Raw genomic sequence first — 15,394 nt, forward strand, 5'->3', positions numbered from 1 at the left:
TCATACATAAATTATGTTTGGGACTCTGTGCAAATGTCCTTATAGGTATCGTATGTACAGAAAGAGTCAGACGACAGGTTTTCCTTCACTCATCACCATCTTCTCGGCTCCAAACTACCTGGATGTCTACAATAACAAAGGTAGCCCTCAACACTCACATATATGGATTGAATAGGATTAATCCAAAACAGTCAGTTGAGATCAAGCGTGTGTTTGCGTTTGCAGCGGCGGTTCTGAAATATGAGAACAACGTAATGAACATCCGTCAGTTCAACTGCTCTCCTCACCCGTACTGGCTGCCGAACTTCATGGACGTCTTCACCTGGTCGCTGCCTTTTGTGGGGGAAAAGGGTATCACGCACGCGCACGCACACGTAACAGTTTAATGTTGCGTATCGATCTCGCACCTTTTGCGATGATGTCACGGAAGTAAATGCTGTTACTTGGAATAGTAATTATGTTTATACCAAATGAGACAAGTGTTATTTTGATATACTGAAAAAGTAGAGAGTAAAACAGATACAGATTATGCAACAGGAATGTCGCACAGGTGACGTACGTGCCAAAGCAGAACAGGTTGGATTACCAATCATCTGTTTCTCAACCAGGAAGTAGGCTGCCCTTAACAGGCATAGAGGAAAACACAAATACAGAACTCTACATTTTGGGGGCATTATTGTGGTTATTGCTATTATATTCTGTATCTAATGAATATATCTTTCGAATTGTCCAATATAGAATACATGCATACTTAAAAAGCCAAGATGCATTCAGTTATATTGTTCTGAATTCACTTCATAACATGTAGCTATTATCTCAGCTTAAAAAGTGGCTAGCCCCGACTTAGAGGATTAATTTGAACGACTGGTGGGTGGACAGAGCTCAGTCGGATTTATCCTTCACTAGGTGATGGTTGTGGGTTTATTGTTTGAAGTGTTTTAGGTTAGGGCAAAAATTCTGAAAAATGATGTTCCTATTATGTATGTCAAATTTAAATTATTTCATGGGGGGGATCTTAAAAGCAACATTGTAATTCAAAGCATTAGCTTCAAAAACGTATCCACCATTTGGACGGGATGGTACATTGGCTTCTACTAATGAGAACAGCGTCGTGGTTAAATGCTAATATTATGTTGAATGTGTTCCTCCCATCAAGCTTTTAGAAGAGATTTAAAAGAAGACAATATGAAACTCGCTGCCTTGAACGCAGACAGTCCAGGATACAAGACACAAAGCTCAACCCGCAAAAGCTCCATCGACAGTATGATGCAAATGTTTTCCATTAGTCTTCAGCACAAACATGACTCACTATTGACTTTAGCTTTTAACCATAAGTTATTAATGAATTAAATGCATTCTAAAAGGATTGAGCCCGTTAAGGTGGACGGTTCTACACATGGAAAATCATTTCATCCAAAAGATTTAAAAAAAAAACAAAAAAAAAAAGTGACAACATCATGTCATGTAGTCATTTTGTAGTGAGCCTATTATGAATATTTGTATCTGTAGTGACAGAGATGCTGGTCAATGTGTTGAGTATCTGCTCTGACGACGAACTCATGAATGACGGCGACGAGATCTTCGACGGTAAGAACACTCGACACTGCCACGAAGGACATAACAGTATGATTCAGCTTCACATTCCTGAATACTTCACGCACAGTTATTATAACAAATAATATGCTGTTTGTCTCTTTTTATAGCAAGTGCAGCTGCAGCCAGGAAGGAGGTGATTAAGAACAAAATCCGTGCCATTGGAAAGATGGCAAAAATGTTTTCAGTTCTACGGTGAGTTGACTTGAGAACGTACTGGACAATGTCATGTACATTTACATTTATTTGTATTTTTTTTTTAAAAAGAGAAAAGTCTACTAGAATATTTTGTGTGACAATGCATTTTGGTTAGACTTTGTCACCGCTTAGGTCGATCAGAGTCCAATACAGGATGCTGGATGACCTCCCATTTTGTTTGGATCAAACAGAAATAATCAGTTTCAGGGTCAAACTGATGCCATCGTCAAATCTTAATGTTTTTTTCTTGTGTCTTTTTTTTTTGAGTTTGCAAAGTATGACGACAACAGCACATCCACTAGCGAGCTATGCACCTTTTATTTTCCAACTCGGATCATGTCAACAACACTCATCGTGACTGACAGATGCCGAAGTTAGCTGATTGTAAACGATCATCGTTCCAGCCATGACTGACCCACCCAGAAATATTCTATTTACAGAATAACTTTGGCCGTTTTTTCTTCTTCTTTTTTGTCCGTGCGTCGCACCGGCTGCACTTCTTGATATAGACGCCACACTTAGTAGAGGATCTGTGAATAAACCATATTTACATGTACTGCTTTAATGTCAAAATGAGTGTGGCGGTAAAGTGGTCTAAGACTTGCGCCGTTGCATATTTGAAAATGAGCCGTTGAACCCACATGGACAGGTGAGTGATACTAAACTTCGCCTTTATCTTCTCCTCCCCCCGTGCCCCACCTGTCTCACCAACTCTCAGGGAGGAGAGTGAGAACGTGTTGACCCTGAAGGGACTGACTCCTACTGGTATGCTGCCAAGTGGAGTGCTGTCAGGGGGCAAACAGACTCTACAGAGCGGTAGGTGTTTTACACAATCACGTACACGCCCTTGACTGTCAGACCTAACCCAGAGTTCTCCTCCAGACACCCATCTGTACAAATCAGTCAAAATAATAACACGCACCAGTCCAAATATTCTTTAAAGCATGTTGCCTTCTTCCCTTCCCTCCTCTTAAACTGCTATTTATCTCCTGTCATCCCTCTGCCCTGTGGACTCATTCCCTCTTCCCCACTTCACTTCACCGGCGCCGAGGATACTAACAGCCTGCTGGTTGACCGTGTGTGGGCGTGAGACAGAGAGGAGAGAAAAGGGATAGTTGTGTGCTAACGCTAACCCCCCAGGTTGCCCGCTCACCTGCCTCGGCCTCAGTGTTGCTCTGCGGGGCCTCACGTGGATTGACATGCTTTTGGGTCAAGTTTCGCACAACGGCGTCTATTCCACAAAGCCTCCATGTCATATCCAGAGACGTGCATCTGTACAGAAGCATGTTTCAGCCTTCACTCGTGTTTTTTTGGTTTCTTTTGTTTTGTTTTTCCTCCTCGCCTCCTTCCTCTGCTCTCGGAATCTGTCATCTTTCTTCCTGTCCCCTTTCTCCTTTCTCGCCATCATTCAGCCACCATTGAGGCCATAGAAGCCATCGAGACAGTTAAGGATGCTGAAGGTAAAGCCGCTCATATCACCGTGAGTGCGTGTAGTCGTGTGTGCGTGCGTGCGTGCGTGCGTGCGCCAGCAGCATGGCTGCGCTCTCTGCCACCCATGCTCATTAGATCGTAGATTTTCCTTACCCATGATGCACAGAGCTTTTTTCTAACCGATAACCACAGCTCGCTCAAGTCACCACATTCATATTCAAACATACATATGCTTCATTTTTTTTTTTTTTTTTGTCAAACAACCAGCAAATACACTTCATTCTCTCCGAGCATACATAAGCATTCACATTCTTAAACGCACACATTAGAGAAGCAGGTTGATGGGTGAGGGGGGGGGACGAGGTGAATCTGAAATCTTGTCGTCCGCTTTTTGTTTTGTTTTGTTTTGAATTAAATGTGTTATCGATGCTGCAGAAGGTGACCATGCAATCAATCTGTTTCCTCCTGTGAGCCACCTGTGATGATGGAAATATGTATAAAAGATACATGATTTGACTCTTTCACCTCCAAAAAAATTAAATTGTGACCCAAAACGTCATTATTTTTGAAGCATTTCGTGACATGATCACTGCCCAATGACAACTTTTCAAGTCCACTTTATGCACGTTTTTGAAATAAGTTAAAATCATTGCTAAAAGACGAATAAACATGATTTTAGCCAAATCGTCAACCCCATCAGTGCTTCCACTACAGAAGTGCAATGTCCCTTTTAACTTTGCCTGCGAAAAAGCAAAAAGATTTATGGACAGTAAAATAATAGCTGATAGCCATAACTTTTGTTTTAATACACAACACTCTGACAACTTCATTTTGGAAACCTAAATTTGACTAAAACAAGTCTTAATTGGTGCATGCCGGTTAAAACCGTGTGACCAAATTAGCCATTGAAAATGAACAGGGGACATTTATTGCGTACAGAACATTGATGACATCCGTTTCCCATCGCTGTAAAGTGAAAATAAATGTGTTGTAAATTTGACACGTGCTAATGGTCGAGTTCCACAATCCGCTTTACAGGCATTCGCGAACAAAAAAAACTTAGATCCAATGATGTTTAAGAAAGCAGAGTTCAGCCCAATATTAGATGCTTTTGATGGGTTTTAGGAAAATAATTCATCTATTAAATCAACTGTAATCAATAAATACATTGGAAACATAATATCCATGGTTGTCATCAGGCAGTGACAGTAAGCATTTAATCGTGATTTGTGTCGAAAAGAATTTTGCAATACAGACTCTCCAAAACTTTAAAAAACCTACCAAACAGATTGATGTCATGGTAAAGTACTTGTAATTAATGTGTCAGTATTTTGTGAACAGAAGCTTGACGATTAAGTGCACGCTTGAATTAACTGCAATGTTTCGGTTTGTACAAACCCTTGTTCCAAAATCAGTGACGTGTGGAAAAGCGATGGTTTGCATATCAATTATCACATGCGGAATTGAAGGCCTGCAACACCATCCATTCAAGTCGGGACATGTGTGGGGAAATGTTTCCAGTTTTGAGCTTTTGGTCAACAAAACATCCATCAATTTATGAGCAAAGTTTCCCATTCATGTTGTTGCAAAGATGAGACAATTCTGCATATTAGCGCCTCCCGTTAGGTATCGTCCCACTGTAACTGACACAAACCAAGCAACGTCAAATTGAGTTCATGTTTGTTTCAAATATTTCATCCGCTCCAAAAATATTGTTTGTCGCGCACAAAACTGAACTCTTGATGGAATATAAAACAGGCCAAATACACGTGTAATGTCTGCTTTCACAATTAGCACGCTAAAAAAATGAGGCAATTGTCCCCATTGTATGGCTGTTTGCTAGAACCCATGGCATTATGGGTAACTTTAGAACATGTTCTAATCCAGCGGTGTCAAACATACGGCCGGCGGGCCGGATCAGGCCCGCAAAGCGGTTTAATCCGGCCCACGAGATGATTTTGTAAAGTAAAAAAAAAAGAAAGTAAAATTGTAAAGTCGGACTAATTAATCAGCCGTCCACATCAAAACATAATAAATTTGTACGTTCACAAACAGTTTTCAGATGAACAATGCAACATTTGCATTACATTTGCATTTGTGTTATTTTTCGGATCGAAATGACAGTTGAGCTCCGTAATTTAGGGGTGGCACACAAATAGCGAAAATCTGCGTATAATTGACAGCAAATCGCATTTAAGTTATATACCGTTATTTTACCCACGCAGCCCGTGAGCTGACATGAGTTTGACGCCCCTGTTCTCATCTGAACGCACTCACGTGCAGCTCATGCAATCCCAAGTGTTGATTTGTGATGAATGATTATCAAAACGAAGTCTGTTGACCATATTCTCAGCTCCACAACAAAACCAACTTCATAAAACGTGTTGCAGCCATCAAATTCCATCATGTATCTTTGTGGGATGCGCTACGATTCAGCACAAGTCGAATGCATTCGAAATTGCTTGCTCGCACAGCCTCTTTGGAACTTGGATTTGTATATTTAGTCGTGTCTGTGGCTTATCTGAACTGCAATCCATAATTTGTTCAAGCAAATTATGGGTATTGTGTTTTTTCCCTGTGATGTCCTGTAAATCGAGCCTCTAGCCCAGTGTTGAATGTACACTGAAGCAGAAATTTTTTTATGTGGCTGCATGTTCGTAAAAGGTAGTAGCAGTCTTAAATTGGTGCTTTTCAACGGGAGTATTTGTCATCAAGTTTCAATGTTAATGTTGACTTTTTGATGACAAACACCGTTATATAGATGGCAGCTCAAACTGTGTGAAATTGTCACAAATCTCACAAAAGTAAGTCGATCCCTCACATTTCTGCAGATATTTAATTTTTTTTTATGATCTTTTCATGGGACAACACTAAATAAATTAATATTTGACACAATGAAAAGTGGTCTGTGGCCATTTTATAAAACATGTCAATTGTTCCCTAAAAAAAAAAAAGTTACAATGAAAACTTAAAAAGATAAAATACATTTATACTATTATATATGATGCACCCTGACTACTTTTCAATGTGTCCAATTGTCCTTTTTCAGTGCTGTCCCACGAAAAGATATGATTAAATACTTGCAGAAATGTGATTAAACAACATTTTTATAAGCCTCAGTTGTTCTGCCAACTCTGTTTATGAGGGTGCATTGAGTAGCTACAACTGTTTTAGTCAAACCCAGTTAGTTAAATGAGTTTTAGGTAGTGAAATAAATGAAAACGTGACTACTACATTTGAGAGATGATACGAATGGCCACTTCTGTACAGCTGTGGTTTGTTTCATCCACACTCTCAACAACTCATTTGCTCCCAAAAACGTATAAATACGTTCTATTTTAAATGTATTGTGTACCAAAGACGTATTTATACGTTTTTATTTGTTTGTTTTATGCTAGAGCATAAAGAAGGCTTTGATGCAGCCTCTCAACTGCATAGAGCGGTTGAAAAAAGTGGTAGCAATTGCAAAAAAACGGCCAGCAGGTGGCAGCAGAGTATAAGAGATCAACCAGGGCCGTGATGAAAACAAGCTGTTTCCCCACAATTCTAAACAGATTTGTGAATAATGATGAAACTTAGCGATATTTTAACAATGAATACTGCAAAATGGAAAAGAATAGAAATATATTCTAATCATTCTTTTGGTAGGTTCCATGTTTTTATAGCAATAGAACACAATATTGTGTGGGCCTTGCAAAATCACTTGCAAAAAACAGCCGGGAGCAAAGGGGGCTGCTTCAGTGAAAATGGCTGCCAGTGAATGAGTTCAGGGCTTTGCTGATCTAGGATCAGTAGTTAGGTCCTCCAGCTAATCCGGGCTCAGCATTGAGAACAACAGATAAACACTGCCTGATGTTTGGAGATAGTGCTCGAAGAACATGCGCAGTGTGACCAAATTCTGTTTATCCGAACCCAAAAGCTTCAGGGAGAAAGACAGGACCAAATGATCTGCTTGTCCTGTCTTAGTATTCAACGAAAGCATTAAAAAGTTGAATTAGATCAGACCGAGACTTAAAGCTTGACTGACAGTCAGTCAAAAGGATTTTTTTCAACAGTTTGGATGCACGCATTTCTTTCAAACGTCTCGATAATAAACCGCGTTTGTGTGTGGCCGCTTGTGTGTCCGCCCCCCCCCCCCCGCAGCCATCCGGGGCTTCTCGCCGCAGCATCGGATCAGCAGTTTCGAGGAGGCCAAAGGTCTGGACCGCATCAACGAGAGAATGCCGCCGCGGCGTGACGCCATCAACAGCGTGGGCCTGTCGATGGGCCGCATGAATATGGGAGAGCCCAACGGGACGGATAGCAACAGCAATATACAGTGACGGATGCGTACCGTCACAGTTAGCGACATCCTGACTGATGATCTGTACATAAACATACTCGACACGCAAACGCAGTATTTCAGATACTTGTTTCACACGCATACAAACGCATACACATACTCACGTGATTATCTACCCCTTCTCTTTGCTGTATGTAAAAGGCTTAAGTGTGGCCGGACGTCGTCTCTATTTAGAGAACTACAACTCCCTTGTACCTGCACAACAAAGAGGAAAGAAACTACTAAACGAGCAGAACGGGAGTAGCTACTAATTCACTGTGCATGTCGGCCATCGCCAGCGGGCGGACATCGTCATGCGGCTGCGTCGACGGGACGGGTGCCGGCGGCCATCAGGGACATCAAAAGCTTCTTGTTCCTGTTTGCGTCCCAAAAGCAACAAGTGGAACCAAACTTACAGTAGTGTGTTTTTATGATATGCTTTAAACAGTGTCCATGCAGTTCTATTTAACAAATGTGATGTTGTTCACCAAGATGGGGGGAAGAAAAAAACCAAAACGAGGGCCGGCGAGATGTGCAAAGACGATCGCAGCCGCAGACCGAGCTGAGCCCTCGTCTGTTATTGTGGGGAGGAGATTCCCGTTTGCTTTTGTAACACAGCAGCTCCGCTCAATTTCGAGAGGAGCCCCCGCCCCCCCCACTCCGGTCTCAGGCTAACTAGCTCTCGGGGAAAAAAGAAATACGGTCTGAAACAAGGCTGCGATTGCAAGCAAGTGTCTCCTGAGCTTTGGTATGTAAATAGCAGACTTGGAACGTTTCTATTGCACACCTGATGCAATGCTGGTTGACAATGTGAAGTCATTCTAAATTAATTACATTTACGCAACCCTCTTACTATCCAACGGCAGCGACGGCCAACAATCTCTGGCCTAAAAAGTAGGAAATGAAATTTTACAGATGAAATGCACTCTTCAGTTGTTAGGACAAGAAGTCATAGGAAAAAAAACATCTTTGTAAAGCATTTATATTAACGCATTGGTGCATGCACAGTTAAGTTATTTGATAATGTGAATTATATTTGTGCTCTGTGTTTCACTATAGTAGAATTATTATTTTTTCCTCGTTTTTCTGTCTGATAATGAGGAATAACAAATAATTTATTTTGCACATAATGTTGATTTGCTTTTCTTTTTGTATTCACTTTGTGTTATATTTTGCAGACTTTTCTTCCCAGTTCTTTTCATCACCTGCTTCCCGTTTCTTTGAGTGCCGTATTAGAATGACAGCACACTTTGAATCAAAGGTGTTGCGTCCACATCCAATCCTCCGTTCTTCGTCAATGTACAGGAATCGTTTTTCAGGAAATACAAATTAGTATCGAATGACCGCACTATATAAAGAGGCACAAGCGTTCGGGTGGCCAAAAGCATGATTGCATGGTGAAAACAAAACAAAACAAAAAAACATAAATAAAAAGAAAAAATGTGCAATTCAAAGCAGCAAGTCACATTTTAACAGTAAATGCCGATGATGTTGCTGTGACAATTTAAAAGCGAAAAGTGTACTCTCATACATCTTGATTCCTCTTGTTATTTGATATTTATGGTTGGATGATGATTATATTTATTATCAACATTATTCTTAATATTGAAGCTCTCACTCTTTCTCTCTGCTAGTTGCTCTTTCTGTTGCGTTGCTCCTCGATTGAGCTTGCTGTGATTCTATGGGAGGTCGAAAACCCCCCCTGGCAACACCGTGCCATAGCAACTGTGCCACGGATTCTTTTCTTTCTCTCATTCTTGCTTTCTCTCTCGCTGTCATTTCTCTCTCGCTCTCGTCGTCTCTCTCTTGCTCGCTCTTTTGATTTCAACTCGCCAGTCACTAACACTGTAAGCATGCCCCATGGGACGATCCACTTTTTTTACTCTTGAATAAAATATGCATGAACCTTTGGTATCGATACTGAGACTTTATTTCCTGGGAGGAAAAACTCATCCTAATGCTGCCATGACTACAAATAAACAAAGTGCATTGGTCATTTTTGTCAATTCGTATGATACATTGTTACTTTTGGGACTTCTCCTATTAAGTGTCACTACAGCAAAGCCACCAGCATAAATTTGTTTGGCACAGATTTTGTGGGCGGGCACTTCCTGACCCAACACCCACCCATTTTTTTTTTTTTTTTTTTTTTTTTTAAACAAGTTTGGGACAGCATAGCCAAGAATTGAAGCCGTGTTATGTACATAAGTCAGGTTACTCATAACACGGCACCACATATATTTATTTCCTTTATATTTCATACGTCAGCATCTATTTGCCCCTCCTAAAAACCTGCTTCACTGCCTGGCACTGACCCAGAAATGTCGCTCATGCGAGTCTTTGGGAGGAGAGAACCAACAAAAGTGAATCAATTAAGGTTTGATGCTGAGATGAGACTCCGTTTGTACAACAGATGTCGTCCTCATCCCGAGCTTCACTGACAACATTCAACTCGACGTTTATCAACAATGAGATGCTCTGAGTGAAATGCAACGGATTCCATTTGATCTCCTTCCAGAGCCGCAAATAACCTCTTTCACTCGGGAACCGCAACTAATTGTAGAAATTAAGCACGTGACCAGGTAGGCAGCAAATTCTAATCTTAATCATGTATTTTAGGTGTAAAGATATACAATAAATATCGCATCCTCCTCACAGGGCTCACTGGTCGTCTATGAGGTGTCGGAAAACTTCCACCATCTGCCATGCGGTCATAAACAGAAGTTAAACGCGCTCATTAAATGAAAAGTCATGATCTCTCAAATCTGAAGCTATCGTGCTGAGGCGTAGGGCTCACAAGCAATCATTTCTACTGAGTACTGTAAGAGTCGCATGGCTCAGTGGTAGAGGTAACTCAAGTTGAGAATTCAGGACATGTGGTTTAGTGTAGGAAACAGTACTTTCAGCAATAGCACCTCCACTAGATCAAATGTGATAATTCAGCCATGAAGCAACAGTTTTAATAAAGCACAGTGACAGCGCCATCTACCTGCAAAACATGGTTACATGATACAGTATATTCAAACGTAATTTGGTACGCTTCATTTTTAGGCCTGTGAACGTAGGCCTGAGATGTGCCAAGCTAAAAAAAACGGCCACTTTTGTCTCATCTTGTCCATCGGACATTTTCACAGACGTTTTGTGGTTTGTTAGCTTACAGTTTGGCCTGATTACCTTTTTTAAGATGTAACATTCTTGTCTATAATTTTCTTTCTAACCTCTTATGAGAACTCCTTTGCTTCGTTTGGTCCATGTTTTAGTGCGTTTACAGACGATCATAATCACCAAACTGCACAGTGACTACTTGACACTCTTTCATTGGCCTGACTGACTGCTTCCAACTTTTTGAAGACACCTGTGACGCTAATTAGGGGACACACCTTGCTGGAACATGCCCATCATTTTTTTGTCTCGGTCTGTTTCATGTGTTTGTATACTGCTGCTGACTGTCTTCAAATGTGTAAAATGATGACGGGAACGTCGTAATAAAAAGTCTGGGTCCCAAATGTAAAATTAACAACAACAGTACACGTGCCCATATAAGTCAACATGCACCTTATTCTGGAATTAATTCATTTCTAATCCCTTGTGGATGAATAAACATGCGGGTATGTACAGAATATTGAAGAATAAAGTTTGTTGACATGAAATAATCATTACAGGAAACAACTCGAGGCTGCAGGGCGCCTGTTCAACAAAGCACAACAATGTGTTCTAAAAAGTGCCGAAACAAAAACAGTCACCTGATAAGGCACCTGACACCACACCTGTTTATCAGAACGCAAGTGCTCCGTAAAGGTTGCATCAGACATGTCATTACGGTTCAGGTCCAGCTTGATGCGGTATAAGATTGAATTGTGAACCTCATTTGCGGTTATGCTTTTGTTCATCTACTGTACAAGAGTAATTCCAAACAATGGAGCGTTTTTTTTTTGTTTTTTTTTCCTGACTAATTACGTCTTTGACCCTGAAATAAATACAGATATTTAATAGAGATGATTTAATACAGACTAGCCCATTCAGGTTGGACGGAATGTTTAAATTCTATTATTTAACAGTAATATTTCTTTCAAATCTACTGTAATGCTAGCACTTGTTTTGACCACTTGCCGTTGTTGTTTAAAGTTATTTATTTCCACAAAGGTGGATGACTAAAAACTGAGACAGGTCAGACATCTTCTCAGCCAATCATTACATTATAAGCTAAAGCAGCTGACATCAGCTGACAAGCTGACGCTGTTCCAACAATGAGTGTCAGTGAATCCGGGCTGAACTAAACAAGCCAGTTTAATAATTCTCTTTGTGATATGGGATGATTGCAGCTTTGTGGGTTTGATGCTGGATGGGGGTGGGGGGGGGGGGGGGGGGTCAAACCATTTCTAAATAAGTTGACTTGTTTCGTGAGAGTGTATTTTGAAGGGGAAAAAAAAAAGAAAATTAATTTCATGGAGATCTGAAGTGGGTTTTGATCTGGAAAGTTATGATGCTCTCCACTGGTTAATGTTTAAAAAAAATAAAAATGTCTCAATGTCCTGTGAATAAAATGACCTGGATAAATGAGAATATTTTATAGACACTTTAAAAATGTTGAAAAAATACAAAAGTGTTTGTTCATGTAATACAACTGAGAGACAGTTTTAGGAGTTAATTATGGTCTCCCTGATGACATAACGTTCATATTGCAGAACTTTTATATGCACGCCTTGATGAACGTGTTTCATGGCACTGTTCATCTTCCGGCAACTACAGCTGGATCTTGTTTTTTTTCATTCCAGACATTTCTACATAAATCGTCTGTTGTGCGAGTGGGCGCACGCCGTTCACTTTGTGCTCCAACTGTTTGTATGAAAACAAACATTCTGTATAAAGAAAGCCAGATTGCTTGATGAAGATTTATATTCCAGATATACAGGAAAAATTGTGCTACTATTGTACTTCACGTATCAATACTTGTATTCCATCATTTGCATATCAATACTTTTTACTTGATCAGTCAAAGGAGGAAAATGTTGACAGTCGGTGACTCTGCAAGCTGGTGCTTAGTTTCCATATTGTTCCACATCATTTCCGCTTCCGGACTTCATGATTGTACAATTAGAAATGTTAGGTAGGTAATATTTTCCTCACGACATGTTTTTTGAAGCGACATCCATGACTGAAAGGTGCCATGTTGCCAAAGTGATACAGCTTGTTGGGTGACCTTAAAGTCAATTTAGACAAGTACGGTAAAGGGGTAACGAAAAACATACATCCTGGAATAAATGAACGTATATTTGTGAGTCAGAAAGGTGTTACTCACCTGTGAGTAAGGCGGGGCTCACGTCACGAGTCTGGACTTGCTTGGGCCACGCGATCACAGCCTCGCCGCTATTTTGGGTGAAGGCAGATCGTCAAATACAATGGCAATCATTTTCCACAATGTTTCAACAGCAGGAAAAAAACACATTGTAACATTGTTGTCAGATTATTACTGTAAAAAGAAAAGCCTCCATCTTGAATGTTGTGTTAAAAGTTTTGTTTTTATGTTCTCCTGTTATTTCTATTTAGATCCAGCCAGTATGTCAAAACATCAAATTCTTAACCCCCACATATGTCATCACATTTTTAAATGACACTTTTTAATTACACTTCAAAATTTATAGAGGGTACCAGGAACCAAACTATACTTTGGATTCCAAAAAAATATACAGGTTTGAATAGACAAATCTATGATAAAGGATTCCAAAATGGGGAGTAGCAATATAAGTTTTTTTTTTTTGCCAACAACTACTACAAGTACTTTTGTGAATTTTGCATTATGCCTCAATTGCTACGAAGAAACTTGTTCCTTTCCTTTGATAGTATTTTCTAAGTGCTAGCCTATCACTTACTTGTGTCTTAAAAAAACATTTATTTGTGCGACTGTACTTCCATACCAAAGTGGACGTTTCCCCTCGTCCTCATGACAGATTTTTGGAGCTAATGCTTTATGGGGTATCCACAACACGTTAATTGACTTTTGTAGTGTTGCATCATATGAATATACAGTGTCCACCAAACCAGACAGCTTCTCATTGTAGTCAAACGTGATTTGATCACATTTTGATATCAAAATAATCCCCACAAATAAAATTACAACGATCCAAAATCCAATGCTTTTCAGTGGACGGAGATGGTCATTTCCCCAAGTTGAACGCCATTTTGATATATGACATAAACTCGCCGATAACTTGTTTCACTGCATAAAAGTGTGGTTCTCTCACATATTATTTGTGTATTTCATGTTCTCAGTTGCTGAAAAAAAAAAAATGTTTGACGTTTGTTGCCACTTCTTACCTGCCTGTAAGGTCCTTAAAAGTTGCATGAGACACTTCGGGAACTTTCTACAGCTTTTAGCCCCGCCCACACGCACAAGTTCAGCTGATGCAACCAACGCCTCCGCTATAAAAGCTTGGCCGCTCTCATGATCCGCGATGTCCTCACTTGATGCCGCTCATTCAAGTACATGGAGAAGAAACAAACTAATCGTCCGGACAAGCTACCGGAGTTGTACAAACAGGAATCACGATGGTCTATACCGCGGCTCTTCTCTTTGGGAAAAAGGTGCCAGTCTTGGGAGAGGAAGAAAGCTTCGCGGACATGATAGGAACGTACTTTTTCAGGATTGCATCGCTGCGGCAAGGCGAAGGCGCTTCGCTCCGACGGGGAAGCGTTGACAGTTGCGACGAGACCGACAGCACTTTGCATTGTAAGTAAACAAACTATTTATATTTAATAACTTGGGATACAAGGCGGCTGCGGCGTTTCACTTCTGGTTAGAACTAGTTTATGCCGCGGAAGGAGCGCCAAGCGAACGCGCGCTGATGTAAGTGATGCGGTTCTTTGAATCAGCTGATGTCATGCTGAGCTGTTCAGTTTCTCTCTTGTAGAGGCTCGGCAATGATGAATACATATTTTAATGAAAGAAAACGTTAATACACTTTGCTTTGCTCCTTCCTACGTGTGTAGTACTTAAACACTTGATTTTTTTTAAACAAAAGTCTTCAACCAAAACCATGTGTAGTACAATATAACTCGCACTTTAGGATAAGTGGTTCAGATAATGGATGAATAGTCTTTAAAACGAAATAAAATTGTTTATGTTTATCCTTCACAGCTTCCAAAATGGATGCTGGTTTGGAGCACGAGGAGAGAGCCCTTCAGCAAGACCTGACGCGCCACATCGAGCGCTGCCTGACCGAGGCCAAGGCTTCCATCCTCCAGTGCAAGGTGCTGCTTCTCCCCCGCCACATGACCACCAGGGTCGGCCGAGACGTGCTTCGCTCCTGCGCGGACGAGCCTTGCGGCCTGCGGGGCGCCTCCATCGGGGTCTACGTGGAGACCAAGACCGGCCTCAAGTCTTTGGGGTGCGTTTTCCCCGACTCGAGCGTCACGCCGACGTTTGAACTGTCTGTCGTGTTCAAGGCGGACATGAATGACGGCTGGACGTCGCTGAAGCGCATCTTTGACAGCAGCAAAGTGTTAAAGCTGAGGCCAGAGTACAAGGTGGTAAAGAGGAAGCTCTATTCTTCTGCCAGCCCGGTCATCCACGAGTTTAACTAGAGCAGGGGGCGCCAGGACGACATGTGTGGATGTTGTTAAAGCTCAGGTTTTACAAATCGGGTTCTGAACTGAACCTGGCATTCTGTTGTTTGTTCACTGATGAGAATGTTTGAGTTAAGGGGTCAAACCGTTACATGTTGTGTCTGTGAATTTGAGCTGCTAATTTGCACAGATTGTAAAATTGTTTAACACTGGATGCTTCCCCTCTGGAAGGGGCGGAGATTTGTGATAAATAAAGCCTTTTGTTCACAATTTTTTTCGAGTTTATTT

General features: G+C 40.9%; 3 protein-coding genes across 4 annotated transcripts in view; 2 read left to right on the forward strand and 1 right to left on the reverse strand.

Annotated features, from left to right (window-relative positions):
- Positions 1-9,453, forward strand: part of LOC144026370 (protein phosphatase 3 catalytic subunit alpha-like) — a 36,049-nt gene extending 26,596 nt beyond the window's left edge. Inside the window, exons 8-14 of one of the 2 annotated variants that reach the window (XM_077533018.1) lie at positions 46-140; positions 226-351; positions 1,510-1,587; positions 1,704-1,788; positions 2,510-2,607; positions 3,204-3,251; positions 7,366-9,453. In XM_077533018.1, coding sequence (XP_077389144.1) covers positions 46-140; positions 226-351; positions 1,510-1,587; positions 1,704-1,788; positions 2,510-2,607; positions 3,204-3,251; positions 7,366-7,544 — 709 coding nt within the window. In that variant the 3' untranslated portion in view covers positions 7,545-9,453. The remainder of the gene's footprint in view (positions 1-45; positions 141-225; positions 352-1,509; positions 1,588-1,703; positions 1,789-2,509; positions 2,608-3,203; positions 3,252-7,365) is intronic. The other variant, XM_077533019.1, reaches the window with a different exon arrangement.
- LOC144026372 (ubiquitin-conjugating enzyme E2 D2) overlaps positions 1-12,910 on the reverse strand; it is a 50,970-nt gene extending 38,060 nt beyond the window's left edge. The window contains exon 1 of the mRNA XM_077533022.1: positions 12,843-12,910. The gene's annotated coding sequence lies outside the window, so the exon portion shown is untranslated. The remainder of the gene's footprint in view (positions 1-12,842) is intronic.
- A 1,026-nt stretch (positions 12,911-13,936) lies between these two features.
- LOC144026371 (DNA damage-inducible transcript 4-like protein) lies at positions 13,937-15,376 on the forward strand. Its single transcript, XM_077533020.1, has 2 exons — positions 13,937-14,270; positions 14,679-15,376. Exons 1-2 carry the CDS (start codon positions 14,090-14,092, stop codon positions 15,122-15,124), a joined length of 627 nt encoding a protein of 208 aa, XP_077389146.1. The 5' UTR covers positions 13,937-14,089; the 3' UTR covers positions 15,125-15,376.
- The last annotated feature ends 18 nt before the right edge of the window (positions 15,377-15,394 follow it).

Source organism: Festucalex cinctus, chromosome 9, assembly GCF_051991245.1.
Source record: "Festucalex cinctus isolate MCC-2025b chromosome 9, RoL_Fcin_1.0, whole genome shotgun sequence".
Lineage (NCBI taxonomy): Eukaryota > Metazoa > Chordata > Actinopteri > Syngnathiformes > Syngnathidae > Festucalex > Festucalex cinctus.